General features: G+C 42.8%; 1 protein-coding gene across 3 annotated transcripts in view; it reads right to left on the reverse strand.

Annotated features, from left to right (window-relative positions):
* Window positions 1–5,466: 5,466 nt before the first annotated feature.
* ric1 (RIC1 homolog, RAB6A GEF complex partner 1) overlaps window positions 5,467–15,171 on the reverse strand; it is a 28,123-nt gene continuing 18,418 nt past the window's right edge. For 2 of the 3 annotated variants that reach the window (XM_055040232.1, XM_055040230.1), the window contains exons 11-27: window positions 14,550–14,723; window positions 14,252–14,458; window positions 14,017–14,055; window positions 12,780–12,890; window positions 12,614–12,703; window positions 12,361–12,521; window positions 11,541–11,679; window positions 11,337–11,453; window positions 10,857–11,264; window positions 10,094–10,405; window positions 9,798–9,956; window positions 9,317–9,453; window positions 8,941–9,221; window positions 8,645–8,857; window positions 8,387–8,564; window positions 8,096–8,284; window positions 5,467–7,579 (exon numbers count right to left, since the gene is read on the reverse strand). In XM_055040232.1, the coding sequence (XP_054896207.1) occupies window positions 7,264–7,579; window positions 8,096–8,284; window positions 8,387–8,564; window positions 8,645–8,857; window positions 8,941–9,221; window positions 9,317–9,453; window positions 9,798–9,956; window positions 10,094–10,405; window positions 10,857–11,264; window positions 11,337–11,453; window positions 11,541–11,679; window positions 12,361–12,521; window positions 12,614–12,703; window positions 12,780–12,890; window positions 14,017–14,055; window positions 14,252–14,458; window positions 14,550–14,723 (3,231 nt within the window). In that variant the 3' untranslated portion in view covers window positions 5,467–7,263. The remainder of the gene's footprint in view (window positions 7,580–8,095; window positions 8,285–8,386; window positions 8,565–8,644; window positions 8,858–8,940; window positions 9,222–9,316; window positions 9,454–9,797; window positions 9,957–10,093; window positions 10,406–10,856; window positions 11,265–11,336; window positions 11,454–11,540; window positions 11,680–12,360; window positions 12,522–12,613; window positions 12,704–12,779; window positions 12,891–14,016; window positions 14,056–14,251; window positions 14,459–14,549; window positions 14,724–15,171) is intronic. The other variant, XM_055040233.1, reaches the window with a different exon arrangement.

A 15,171-nucleotide genomic window follows, 5' to 3' on the forward strand; every position in this document is an offset into this window, starting at 1 on the left:
GGTCTAAACCCCACAGGAAGTCAGCCATTTTGGATTCAAGTTCGGTTTTTGACCCCATTTTTGCCGTTTACAGCCTTCGTATTTGATCTATCTCCTCCTAGGGATTTCGATTGATCGGCTTCAAACTCGGTCAGTCTGTTCATAAGGCATGTCTCATCTAAAGTTATCTAAACGGTGAGTTGAGTATGCTGAAGGGGGGTTAGCAGGGTCAAAGTTCACCTACTCGCCATAAAAACATAAACTGCTATATCTCCTACACAGAAACTCACAGAGGCACCAAAGTTTCTGTGATTGATCATCATCGGGTCTCCTACATTACCCTATGGTCGAATGATGACATCACTTAGGCCACGCCCCTGAGAACAGGAAGTGTAATGTTTTACTGTGAACGTTCGCTATCCGACCCTTTGACCTCATCAACATGAAACTGTGCCAAGACACAGAACACATGTTGGTGTATTGAGGATTCCAACCCCGACCAGCTACGATAGAGCAGGTGGGCATGGCGGCGTGGCGAAGTTACCTGTAACGCCATCGCCATACGTTTGGCTCTCAATACCACATTTTTGGGCTCAGCTGCTGCAAACTCATAAGGATGAATATTTATCCACTCCCCGACTGGAATCCATCACAATATTTGTAGGGCGTGGCCTAATTTCTCTATAGCGCCCCCTAGAAAACAGCAGCCCATAGGTTATGTTGTTATTAATTATTTAAATATACATTATTATAACTTTATATATATATAAGTTTATTTTGTGGGTTAAAGTACAAACATTCATTCATTTTTGCTAGAAATAATACAAACAAAGTCATTCAGCAAAACTTATGACAGCGAAGTAAGAAACACTGGGGTCAGTGTGATGGAGTACTACTGGCACCTTGTGGAGAAATACTGGTACTGCTAGTGCAATACCAGTATTGCGACAGCAGGAGGCAGTGGTACTCCATCAATGACAAAACAGATCGACGCTACGTAATAACAGTCAGCTGGCGACAGCTGGAGCTGCAAAGTTTTCCTGAACATTTTGCTTGCTTTTGGAGCCACAGAACTTGGACGCTCAACATTTGCTTGGATTTTGGAGTTGCAAATACGAACCACGCTTTGGAGCAAGAAGGCTCTGTTGGACCGGAGTTGGAGAAGTTTAATGGGCTATTTGCACCTCAGCTTACACGTTCGGAAAAAAACGGCTGAAATGTTTTTCCAAGGTAACAATTAATAATGTACATCGATCCGAAACCCCAACAAGTAAGGCAAAGAAAGGTTTTAAGATGTTCGCCTCGTTATACATTCACAGATATGAAGGTGAGTTTTATTTTCTTTAAACTGCTAGCACAAGGCTGCTAGCTTTCTAGTAAAAATCTGCTATTTAATTATCTAAAGATTTCTCCGCCATTCTAACGGACACTGTTTCTGCCTTATTTTCAAGCATATTACGTGTGTTTATTGTTAACGACAATAAAGCAGCGGGCAGGGGGGGGGGGGGGGGGGGCAGATTACAGTTCAGACTTTTTGCTTGAAGTATGAAGAACAAAAACGAGCACAGAGCTTACTCTGGTATCGGAGTTCTAGTTCAGCTGACTGTTCAGATTCAGAGTTATTACTTTTAGAAAAATATGGCCGTGTTGCTTAAGATTCTGTGTTATTTCATTTATTACTTTTGCATGCTGTGTGAAGGGCTCATTAAGACGGTGTTTAGAGCGGTGTGTACGGCGTTAGCTTCAAGTGGTAGCTTTAACTTGTAGCAACGAATATTTACAAGCTGTCTTAATTGAGGATGGCTTGGAAATCCATGAAAACTTAAACAAAGTACATAGTATTGTTTTATTTGTGTCTTAAGTACGACTTTGTCTTTTATAGCAGTCATAGTTCTGAAAGTGGAAAAAAGAGCCGCATTCGGGTATACAGTTGGACGTCAGCGCGGCAGGTGCAAAGAGCCCATTGCTGTCCGTTTAAACAGTCGTAACTCGCGGTGCGGTGAGTAATTTATTCCTTCTGCTGGTTCTGGAAGCCGTCATGTTTGGAACAGTTATTCTGAGGAGGCTAACCCAATGCCTGAGGCCTGCAACGTTTTAATGCTAACGAAGCGCTTTACTAATTCAATAAACTGATAGTGTGTTTGATACATCCAGTTTCATACATTCAGAGTTGTTTGTTATTATGTATAGAAGATGTTTTAAAATGTCGTTTGAAAGAGCTCTGAGAAAATGCTAAGTATCTTTTACCGATCCATTGGGGTTGTAATATTTAGTTGCAGCACTTCCTGTGATTAATACCTAATTAATGGATGGGATTCAGCCTGTGCTGTTGTTCTAATGTGCTGAAAGTTACCTGTGCTCTCTTAATGTGCATTGCCCTTGGTTATTACTGAACAGTGCGGTTTATTAAACTGATACATCTTAACCTTCACCATTTTCCTGACTCATTTCACAATAACGTCAAAGTTGCCTGCATTAGATCTCAGTTGTAGTTCACATCAAGCATGTGGGTGTGGCTTAGTGTAAAACTTTCACTATTTACTATGAAACATCAACATTAAATGACTTCCAAATGCAAGATCACAGCTGCATCATCACACTTCCTCTGTCTTTCTAGAGAACAGCCCTGAACACATTTCCATGGTCACTTGATGACTCACTGTAGCCCCGCACATTTTAAGAGGCAGTCACATGTTTTTTCTGCTGTATGTTTTACTGTTTCTATAATTTATATGGATTTCATCATGTGAATACTGACTAAAAACGATAACATGATGAACCTCTATGAATGCTGCCTGCTGACCGAACCGCATGGGGTGTAGAAATGACGAAATGCATTACTTCGCCATGTGCATATGATCGGCTCTAAATGACACGTGGATCATCGGACTGGCGCCAAATTGGATACGTATGACCTTTGTTGACCTCTAAAGAGCAAAACAGCATTTAAATGTATTTTGGCTCCACTGCGTCCCTACATTAATCCGCCAGCTATATTTCCTCGCTAAACCAATGAATCTATACCACATTTTTTTGCATCGTGAAGGATAGCCGCCGAACGCACAGATGCGTACCGCCTGGTGGACGGGCGCGGAAACTGCGCAACAACTTCTGTCTTAGCACGTGCGCAGCGTTGATGGAAACTGAGCAACAGCTTCCGCGGTGCGGGCGGAGGCGCTGAAAACTGCGTGAGAGCTTCTGTGGTGGCTGGCGTGAGGCGGCGGTTGCTCGTACCCCGTGGTGGCAATAGGCCGGAGCGGCGCTTGGCTGCGAGGGCCGTTCGAGGCTGCTTGCAGCTTTAAATTTATTATTATTTGAGGAACGGGAACAACAAATTAATAAATTTTGATGATTTGTAGAAAAATATGAGACGTGCTTGAAGGTTTTATGTCATTACAAAGTCCTGAAACATACTAACAAACTTACCCAAATTCATTATCAGTATTTCAGTTTTTTTGTTTAATGATTTCAGTGATGCATTTGAAGTCTTATTTTTCTTGCTGTGACCTGATAGCACAACGTAATTATTCTGTTAATTCCAAAAGCAGGAAGTGGGTGCACAAGCTTGGGTTCATTTTGAGGCGTTTTTTTTTAAGGATTGCTTACACCCTACTAATATTTGGACAAATCTCTTGCGTTTTACCACTGTCATTTGGCTTTTGGCTCAATTCTGTCTGTATTCTTGACTATTGTTCTTGGTGGAAATAGGTAAAGTGCACAATTTCCTGGCTTTTAAGTAAATCCGTTGTCACCAGGAATCGATGCACATCCATTCCAGAAGCACTGATGGATGTTTGGGATGATTTTCCAGCTGCAACACGGAGCTGCGCCCAGTTTTCAGTGATCTAACCCAAACTGCCCTCTTCAGATGAAGGGGGATTGGCTAAAAGACAGCGGAAGCTTCTGGGATGCCACTGTCAATGTCTAAAGTTTGAACAAGTGGAACATTAGCATAGAAAAAGACAAAGAGGATCCTGCTTCAAAGGCTCCTTTCTTTGCACCACATAGGTGGAGGAAATGCGGTTTTAAATGCGATTCACTATTTCGTATGAGAAGAGTATCGAAAAGACATTCAAACACCGGTTGTATGATGTGTAATCAGGTCACTTTGTGGGAAAAACAAACTAAAACAGACAATTAAAAGACCCAGATGAGGTTGGTGAGTCAACGTTGGTGTTGTCCTCTGATCAGTCGGAATCAGCTTCTGATATTTGACGTCTTGGGTGACATTACAACTTTCTCCTTGGGACAATCCGTTGTGTTAACATTAAACGCCAGATGTGATGTAGGTGGACTTAAATGGCAAACATTAACTAGTTTAATGAATAGTTTAAGTCCATATGCAGTGTTACAGAAAAAAAAATCTAGTAAATATTTTTCTAGACCTAGTTGAGATTTGAAAGCATAAACAAGTTGTTAAATTAATCATCCCTTTATTTTCTGTGAACATGTTCAGAGGTCCAGAGAATTTCAAGACGTTTTGATATTGAATACGAGAATGTTGGACGTGAAAGTTGAGATGTTTCCTCCTCCTCTGCTGCTGATGCTCCGACTGTTTGACCACAGCTGCTCACAAGCCTTGTGCAAGACGAATAAAAAGGTTTCCTCGAGAAATTTACCTTTAAAATTAGAGCCGATGAGGTAATACAACTGACCAAGCACCGAGTGTGTGCGTGTTGTATTCTGCACAACCTCACACGTGGATGTAGCTTTATTGTCATCGTGTCTGTATTGGGTTGAGAAACTCTCCTCACTGAAATGTCTTAATGTCACTGTTTTCAAGACTTTTTTTTTTATTAACTGAACTGTTCGCTCATGTTTTTTTTATGTTCTGAACGTTAACGAGGAGATGGGCCGTTTTCATCACCAGTAAGACAAACGTTAAGTCTTATCAGTCAGCGGTGATGTTGCTTTGTGGGACTGAGAAAAGATTTTACAATTTGCAAAATGGTTGAACTAAAGTAGCACTTGTACAGAAATTAAATTGCTCTAACTTTGTTTGCTTGTGTTTTTTTTTTTTTTTTTTTTGTATCGTGGCTGGTAGTGAAAAGGCTCTGGGGTGAATCCTGCGTGTCCCTGAACAATGTAGAAATGTACAATGTGTTTGAAATGTTGGGTTTATCCATACAATAGACTGACCATCAGGATCTTGTTTTTTAAGCCACAAAACACAATAAAAAAACAAAGGATTAATATTCCTATTTGCTATACAGAGAATTATAATTTCTGTCTTATGCTAAACTCCAAGTCAGAATAAAGTTTAATTATTTATGGGACCTAAAGACATTAACATGTTGAAACTCAGTCTTTTACAACAAATGCAGAAAGAAATGTAAAAATTTTAATTTGGAATTTGTTATGAAAAGATCTTCAGGGATCCAGGTTGCTATTTTTGCACATTTAGAGACCGTTCAATGTGCCCTAAAATGTAGAACGCATCAAGTTTGAGTGACAAAATGTCAAGTCGAGTTCAACAAAGCGAAAATATTCATTTTAAAAATAATTTATTGGTCTGTATGTACACAGGGGGGAAAAAACAGTAGAAAACTGAACAATGAGTAGAAAAGACAAAATGTACAAGAGTCGTCTTTACACTGCATTCACGATGTCTGCTGCCCCAGAGGCGAAATGTCCCTCAGAGCAAACAGGCAATACTTTTAAACTGTACACAGCAGGGAGGAAGCCACGGCCGACTGTCCACCCCATCACACTGCAGCGAAGGAAAAAAAAAAAAACATAAAACATCTGCAATATTCATTTCCGTAGGAAACCGTCTTGGATTCTGTCAGCGTCAGTTTCGAGTGGTGTTGGTTCAGGTGAACGGGTTGGAGGTTCGGTTCCCTCTGCTTGACGACTCTGTAGATTTCCAACAGAAGGCCTCTGGACGTCGAAGTCTTTGGTTCGTCGAGTTTGACTGTCTTCAAGTGCGATAAAGGCGTAGTGTGGCTGTGGAGGTTGGGCTCGCTGGGACTGGATTTAAATTCACCGCGACGCTCGTTTTCTGTTCTGAGACGGGATTTCTGACAAGGGGAGATTTCTGAAACAAACCGCCTTGAGAGCTGACGATTTCAACACAAGCACACCTACAGACCGTTTTGGTCTACGACAAAGTAAAAACACGGGAGATGGGAAAACGTAAAAACATAAAGCTTAAGTAACATTTCAAACGCATTGCACATTATAATACTGCCAAAACCCTTTTAGTGCCTGTGGTTGACAGCCAACGCACCAGTCTGATTATTTAAACTCATTCTCAGTCATAAAAACAAACCTCCACTCTGCTATAATGCCAATAAATAAACAGCAATAATGAGGACTAATACGATAAAATCAGTTCCAAGTGATCACGGCCGTCCATCATGTTAATACGTAATGAACTCGGGGAGAGCAGCAAAGTCACTGCACCGCTGGAGAGGACGAGTTCCCTTTAGTTTACACTGACGCCTCACTGTTAACACTGCAGAGGAGGGATTTACCACCAACTGATAGAAACAGAGAAAGCAAAGCAGCTGTAAGAGCATGCCAGTGACTGGATGAGTTAGGATTATTATTATTATTAAAAGCTCATTTGGGTTCTGCTTTATGCCCAATTTGCTTGTATGAAAGTTTGAGAAAACAGCCAACAGAGTTCAGGGAGGTCAGGATTCTGGTACCTTTAACAGGACAACACTGATTCCCTTCTGAGACAATACTACACACCAGAGCTACGCAGAACTCAAGTGTTTTTCAGAGGGGAAACTCCAGATTGATATTTGGTAGAAAAATATTCTAGCTGGTCCAGTTATTTAAAAAAGGTATGAAAATATCCTAAAACGATGAGGTATGGAAGGATGAAACTCCTCGTGCTGCAGGCTCAGACACATCTCATGGTTTCTGAGCAAAGCTTTGTTCTGCAGTCTGCTAAGTAATGTAGCATGATGCTCAAACTCTTTGAATTTACTGGAATGAATGAAAAATAAAAAATAAAAAAAGCCTGGTGCTTTTCTGTGCTGCCCTGCAGCTTCCAAACACCTCCAGAAGGAGTAAAAACTGACAGAGCTGACCTTTTCCCACACAGCACATTTTGGTGAAATGCAAGAGAATGTCAGAGCCAGCTGGTAGCTCAGTACGCCTTGAATAAAAGGGCGGATTTAAAGACAGAATAATACTGACTGAAGTATGAACCTGGAGAGAGAGGAATGCTCCGTGCGCAGACATGCTGATGCAAAATCTAATTCTAGTCAGCAGCTGCTGCCTCCTCAGTCTGAAATTCACAGGTTGGAGTCCCAGGATCGGTTCTGGCGTTCAGGATAAGGTGCAGTCATAGTTTCCCTCCTCCTCTCTCTGCTCCTCCGTTTGCTCAGGCGGAGAGTCTTCAGGCGGAGAGCGGGAAAAGACTCCGGCGGGTTCGAGCGCAGGCAGCGCCAGGCCGAGCGGAGCCGCACCCCCTCTGCTGTCCTCAGGCCGAGGGGCAGCGGCTCCGCCCGGGCCTTCAGAGGCGGCCAGCTTGCAACTTTGGCTGGCAGGCTGGAAGGCCTCGGGCTGCACCTGCTCCGCCGTGGAGTCCAGCAGCTGCTGCAGATGCGGCTGGATCATGTTGAGAAACGGTTTGTACCCCAGGCTGGAGAGCAGAGCGACGGGTTAGAGAGAAAACAGGATGTCTACAGGTTTCAGTTAGTCAAATTTAAGGCTTTTTAATGCCACCTGGAATTAAATTTAAGACAGAAAAAGCTACAAATACAGGGGATAATTGGGGGCTCTTATTACAATAAAATCAAACATAAGAAGAACTGTGAATCTGACTTTGAGGCAATAGGAGTGCAAGGAACTTTAACTTTGATAATTAAATTTGTTGTTATATCTATTAAATTATAATTAATATTAGCACTTCTTGGAATAAATTCCCTGAAAATACTAATATACATAGGTTATTACAGAATAGTATAACACTATTAAATACAGCGCTAACTTTATATGAAGCCTAGGAAATATGACTTTTCTTCCTCTTCACAATTATACCCTGGTTTGTGAACTCCTCAAAATACTCTTAAGTTTGTAGTTGTGATGTGTCAAAATGTGAGATATGTAGCTTGTAATGATTAGATCTGCGAGGTGCAGCCGCAGTATGAACACCCACCAGTCAGTGGAGGCCCAGGCATCAACGGCCAACAAGCCGTTTCGGAGGCTCTGTGACGTCTCTGGAGGAACCTCTGGGCTGTCCAGGAAGCTGATCACCTGCTTGATGACGTTTGAGTCCCGCAAGATCAGACCGAGAACAACACACCACTCCAAACAGCCTGCCTCCATGAACACGTGGAGGAGGTACCTAAGGGGCAGGCGTCAAAACAAAGCTTCTGGTTTAAAGCCCATAAATGTTTTAACTAGAAACGAAAACTACAAAAAAGAGACAAAAGTCTGAACTTCTCACCTGAGCTGCACCTGGGACTTGTGCGGGCCTTTGTTGGCCAACTCCATGGAGATGTGCTCCAGCTCGGCCTGACTCAAGCTCAAAGTGGAGGAGTTCTCATCGACCATGGTCCAGTCGCCGTCCACCACTGAGCTGGTCTCTGTGAGGTCTGTGGCCGAGCCGACGCTGTACTCCTCCACTGGACGCAGAGGCAGACAAGCACAGTCAGTGCCTGAGGTTTTATGTTTGTGTAAAGAAGGCTGAAGAGATTTTTTTTACCTTTGCTAGTTAGCAGCGACAGGAAGGCGTCATGCGTCTGCGGCGAGTTTTGGTTGGAGTGAGCAGACGAGGTTGTGTCCATGTCTTTGGTGCTCTGCTGGAGCCCGTCCATCCAGGTGTGGTTGGTGGTGGTGGAGGAAGGCGGGGCCGTGTCCATGTCGCTGTTCAGCAGACTGTCTTCAGACTGAGACTTCAGCAGCTGCGTGCTCAGCACTTTGAGGAAACGAGGGGAAAACAAAAAACCATCAACAGGAGCAAGAGGAAGCTAAACGTAGCTGAATTTCCTGTCTCCTCACTGCTGCGACAGCGTCCGTTCTTCAGAGGGGAGCTGAGGCTTCCCACGGGAATGACGGGGAAGGGCCACAGAAAATCTTTGTGGAGCCTCTTCAGAGCCGAAACGAAGTCGTCGACACGCGCCACGCGGTTTCTCTCGCGGCACAGCCAGCCGATGAGCTCGAAGCCCAGCTGGGCGGAAAAGCAGCCGAGGTCACGGAGACGCACCTGCTCCAGGAGGTGGCGGGCGTGGCGCCACAGCATCATGTCGATGTACATGTTCTCTGCACACTCCACGTCCCGACTGAGAGCAGACACCACAGACACTCACTGAAGCGACAACAGCTGGATGGTAAAGGTAAACATCTGCTACTAAGCTAACCCAGACTGGGTCCGTACCCTTTAGCAGACGATCCACTGGGCATGCTGAAGGTCTTCTGCAGGTTGAACTTTCCCGTAGAGACGGAATCTGCAGACTGAGACAAGCTGATGCTGCGATTTCTGAAGAACTCAAAGCCGCCGGTTGAACTGGGTTCCTGAAGAAACAATCACGCCGTCTACTTTATTTCCATGTTCATCTTTATAAAGATATGATTCTTATTGTCATAAAGAGTTTAAGCAGTAAGGAGAAGGGAGGATTTTCACATGAGTTATGAATTTGAAACACAAATGATCAGGATATTTTATCTGGGTTCGTACAGCTTTCCCACAGTAAGATTCAAGCATTTAAGGATTTCCAGGACTCCTGTGAACACGGGTTTATGTTTTCAGATGTACATCATCCGAAATTTTGGTAAAAACAAACAACAACAACAACAAAAAACAATAACAAAACTGTACGATTAAAGAAAACCGTAAAATTGTATCTAAATTCTCTGACCTGAGTTGATGGCGTTGGGGGCGGAGACTCCATCTCTCCTGAGCCAATGGCTTTGAGGAACCGGATCATGTGGCGACACAGGTCCCACTTGCCTTGCTCCAGAGCCGTGTTGAAGAGCAGAGTGGCGTGCTGCCGGCTCACGGCTGGAACCTCCATGTTCTGGAGGCGACAAGAGAGCAAACATTGAAAAAAAAAAGTTCTCTTTCATTCCTAAGATCCGGGATTCACAGAACCGTGATTACATTCGTAACTTTCATCTAAATTGAATTGTTTTTTATTGTCTTTCTCTTTCTGACCTGCAAGATGATCAGGTAGGAAGCTGCTGTGTCCAGATCCTGAGCCATGAGGCATTCCTCAAACAGGTCTTTGGGGTTTCCCACGGCTGCAAACAGGTAGTTCCACAGAGCGTATTCGGTCTTCCGGGCACAGTGGACGATGGTCTGAAGGAAGAGGGGGAACTCCGTAATGAACTTGGCCACGGTGGGAAGCAGAGGGTCGGGAATGGGCTCCCGTGAGGTTGCCTCTTCTTCCAGCACCACGTGAACCATCAGCTCCAGGACATGGGGGAAGTAGGGGAGGGCGGCACATGACTGAGCCAGCATCAAAGCCTAGGAGTTGAGGGGGAAAAATACAATTTCAAAAATGAGTCTTATAATAGGACTCAAAACCAGTCCTTTATTCAACACATTGCTCCGTACAGATTGGCTGGCTTGTGAATGCTTGTTGTATTGGTGGGCATTCATTGTATCATCGAGATAAATTTCTTATCATAATAAGAATTTTGATTTATCCTTGTCACATTGTATTGTCACGTTCACTTCCGCCATTGCTATTGCTAAAACTACTTTCAGACTACATTTCAATAACGGCGTAGAAAATCAATGTCATCGTTCACGTCTCCTTCTGTTCACTAGAAATTTTACTAGACAAATCCAATTCAATGGCAGAAAACCCAGATGGAGACGTGAAATGAGATTTGAATTGAGTGAATTTGCATAGGAAGGCAATAGAGTTTTCCCATGAAGTGGTCCAATCAGAATCAAGTGAAAAGAAACAAACCTGTTCGCCCAGGTTGCGAACCAGCAGCTGCCTCAGGATGTGGTGGAGGTAGATCTGGGAGGTTCTCTCTACTGTGCAGTAAGGAAACAGCGCCTCTAGTGGCTCAGAGGACCCCTGCAGTCCGTCGTACAGTACGGTCTCGTTGGTCGCCCCCAGCACCAGGGCATCCTCAAACAGCACCGCCAGTGGATAGATGTTGATGTGGAAGGGCAGCATGATGCGTCTGGAGAGGAATGAGTGCGGCTTCCGGTGGTCCCTAGGGAACAGCGGCAGCCAAACTTTCATTCCCGCCTCCCCACAGGACAACCAAAGGGCCTCCAGCAGGTGGCGCTTCTTCTTGTTGGACCGACAAGTGGTCCACACGTTCTCCACGCACTGAGCCAGCACCACCGGGGGACAGAACGGTAGCTACACGACAAAACGAAAAACGGTTAGGATTGCATTCAGTGAAAATAAAAACAGACAGAGGTTTGTACTCACCAGCTTCTTGTTGACGGCAGGCGTCTCTTTGTCTCGTACCTGTGGTCCTGATCGGTCCCTCTGCAGCATGATTAACTGGCCAGCCAAATTCAACATGATGCTTTCTGCCATGCAGGCCTGACATGGAAACGCACACAAACACAGATTATCGTACCAGTGGTCTCAGCTCAGTGAGGGTGGGTTTTAATGTGTCGTTTTTTTTACCTGCTGCGGTGCTTTCAAAGAGATGCCAGTCTCTGTGCGCACCGATGTGAGCGTGACCGAGACCACCAGAGCCGGATGAGGGATGTAGCGAGACATGGACACCTCCTGCAGCAGCTCCACGCTAACAGATGGAGTTGGACTGGAAGAACAAAAACACGTACTGAAAGTTATGAGGGGTGTTTTTGAAAAATGTTTACATTTAGTCATTTTTAAACAAAAAAGAAAGCAACAATAAAGATATTATGCAATGGTTAATAGTGATGCTGGTTTTCCTCAAGATTCTACAACGGGTTCTTCCCCACATTGATTTAACTTGACAGTGTACAGATAAAATCTGCTGTGATTTGATTAATAAGATGATGTTTAACACACAACCGTTTTTCCATGAAATTTCTATTTACATGGCTTTTAGACGGCAACATAAGCTATGGTGGGCCAGAGTTTGAAACACTGGTTTACATGATAGACTGCAGTGCTAATGTTACTTAATAAAAAATGCAAAGATAAAAAAAAAATTATAATAATAACAAATACTGAGATTTCAAAAACTGAAATAAAGGGCTAAATATCTTCATAAAAAACAGAAGTCAAGAATTAAGCATCTGTAATTATTTTTTTCACCAGAGGGTGGAGACAAAGTCTCAGCAGAAAAGGTTAAAACATTTGGTGCACAAATGGCCAAAAAACTAAGAAATATCGATTTAAAAATAGACAGTTCAATTTCGGCCCATCAGGAACATTTTGTCCAGAAAATTATCCAACCATAGAAAAATTTGATGAGATTATGACTAAAAAAAAGACGAAGTTCAGAGAGTAATACCTGTCATTCCTCCTCTCGATGCTATAGAGGCAGATTGAGCAGTCGGCTCTGAACAGGATGACCATATCTCTGAAGACATTGAGCAACAGTGTGTCAGAGTGGAGCTTGGTAACCGAGGCGAAGGCGTTGTCCAGGTTAGATGATCGCTGATAGAGCCTCAACTAGACAGATGAATCAGTCGCCATAATGAGACAAAAAGAACTTCAGACACAAAACTGAAGAGAAATAATGAGGCCAGTTCTGCTACTGTCACCTGCTCCTGCTGGTCTGTGAAATTGTAGCATGCCACCACAACAAAGTCTTTCCACCAGGCAAGACCTCCTGTCACAGTCATGTTCTGCTCCTACAAACAAACAGTTATTTTCACCTCATCTCACAAGTCTTATTTATTATACGGACTGGGATGAGTGTCTGCTTACCTGAGTGATGTTCCCAAACAGCTTCCATTTCCTCGTGAATAAGGAGTAGTGTGCAAAGCCCCGCCTGCCTGCGACAGCCATACATTGTCCTGCTGTGTCTATGGCTGCAAACTGCAGACAATACAAACACACAACAGTAAAACGTTAAAAAGTGTTGATAAAATTAGGGATGCACCCATTTTAGTTTTCTGGCTGATTGTAGATTACCAATCTTTATTGATATCACTCTGACCTGCTGATTCCAATTTTGGCCGATATTTTTTTTTTTTTTGTCTGAAATATCGCTAAATACAGCACGAAAGTCGTGGAGTTGGCAACAGTGGAGTGACATCGGTAAACTCTCTCTCACAGCAAAGCAATAAAAGACTGGTTGAGTTTTAGATTTTTGCAAGTATCAAGCAATAACCAATATTGGGGCAGATTTATCGATGAACCTCCCTAAAAGACATGCCATAAAAATATTTAAAATTTATCTTATTGGTATTATCTAACAGAATAACACACACAAAAAAACAAAACAAATGTATTTCTCACATTTTCTTTGCATGCCACACAATTTTATTCAGCTTCTCTCCCAGGTTTGAAGATACTGAGATTTTATCTCACATTATTCTTTCCAAAACAGATCCAGCCCAATAAGTCTTTGAACATATTTTTTCACATCTTAGTGTGCAATACTCTGCACATAATATTGATATCTGTTGCACGATTGTAATAGTAACTGTTCTCCTTCAATGCAATCACTTTTAAAGTTGATAAAACAATCTAAAGAGATTTAATTAAGAGAATACTATAGGTCAACACACTGCTGTGTAAATGAACTGCAAGAGCTATAATTCATATTGAAATCTAGATTTTTCAAAAAAAATAATGTCCCCGTCAAAGAAACAAGTTAAATCAAATGGATATGTAGAGATGTATACAAGGAAGCTAATGAAGAAAAAGTACATCCAACTCCACCAATGAGTACCATGTAAAAACAAAGCAACATTCTGAAAACGTAAAGTCAGACTTTAAAACAGTGAGCTTTATCACAACAAAAAAGTCTAAAGCTGCACATTGGTTGACTTCTAATATTTATATTTTTCCTTCAGCAATGTTTACTGAACAGTTTCACAGCCAACATGAAATGGAAACAAATTTATCTTGTTCTAGTTTAAGGAACTTTTGAAATCATTCAAAATTCAAGTTCTGTTATCTGGAATTGATGGAAAAACAAACACAGTCACTCACTCACCCGTATCGGCCAGTTGCTCTCCAGGTATGTGCTGTGAATCTAAAGAAGAAGCAAAAAGACAGTGAACTGAACATCATACTGAGTAGAGCTCATTTAAAACTGCAGCTGGTGAGGCAAGAAAACATTAATTACATTCAGTTGGAAAGAACATGACATAACACGATCTAATCTTATGTTTCAGAACAATTAAACATGTTTGCTTGGATCCTGCCTGCTGGTACATTCATACCCTCACCTGGACCACATGCCAGTGCTTGTGTCCCAGTAAAGTGCTGAGTCCCTGAGAAAGAGAGGAGTCTGGATTGGGTGGGTGATGCAGCGGGCTGCCGTCCCGTGGGTGCAGGTTTGTGTGTACGTCAGAGGTGCTGTGGATTTGTGTGGGGTCCCCACAGGTCAGGTAGAGGCGGTCTTCTCCGTGGAGTAACACCTGCTCCTGGTTACTCTGCACGGTCGACGAAGAAGCAAAGAAAGCATGAATGTTTAATGTGACCGTGTGTTTGTGTGAGGGCGCTGCAGACAGATTCTGCTCTTACCGTGCAGGGGTTGACTGTGAGCGCGCTTTTAATGAAGTGGAACTGCAGTATCCCAGCCTGCAGAGAAGGGTGAGGAGGAGAAACCATCTCCACGTCCTGCTCCTCATCCTCCTGCTTTCTCCTCTCCTGTCTGCTTGGGATCACCCACAGGTGGTAGCCTTCTGCTCCCCAGCTCTGGTGAACAGCACATTATCCATGTTAGCAACACAGAGGGAAAAAAAATACACCTGAACGGGGGAAAAAAGGGATTGTGTCAAACTGTCATGTAAACTAAATATTATTAAGACTTCCTTATTTTTTTTTTAAGTTGCCTGCTTTGACTATTGCTGAGTCAAAACTTTGCAGAACCATATATTGCTGCAATTACAGCTTTGAATTTTGTATTTTTTTTTTTTACTGGAAGAGGTTTATAGATATTGTCTGAATGTGAATTTTTAAATTGTGAAACAAGTGTATTTTAGTGTGCCTTCTGAAAGTAGTGCATTAAAGTACATTACAGTTTCTAGTTGTAAAAAATTGGGAAAACAATTTAGTAAAGACTCAACCTGAGAGGTAGATCATCCTTCAGTTCATCAACAACGTTTTGGTTAAATGTTTTTTCAGAATAACCTTGTTTGTGCTG

This window comes from Poeciliopsis prolifica, unplaced genomic scaffold (genome assembly GCF_027474105.1).
Source record: "Poeciliopsis prolifica strain line A6 unplaced genomic scaffold, Auburn_PproV2 SCAFFOLD015, whole genome shotgun sequence".
In the NCBI taxonomy this organism is placed as follows: Eukaryota; Metazoa; Chordata; class Actinopteri; order Cyprinodontiformes; family Poeciliidae; genus Poeciliopsis; species Poeciliopsis prolifica.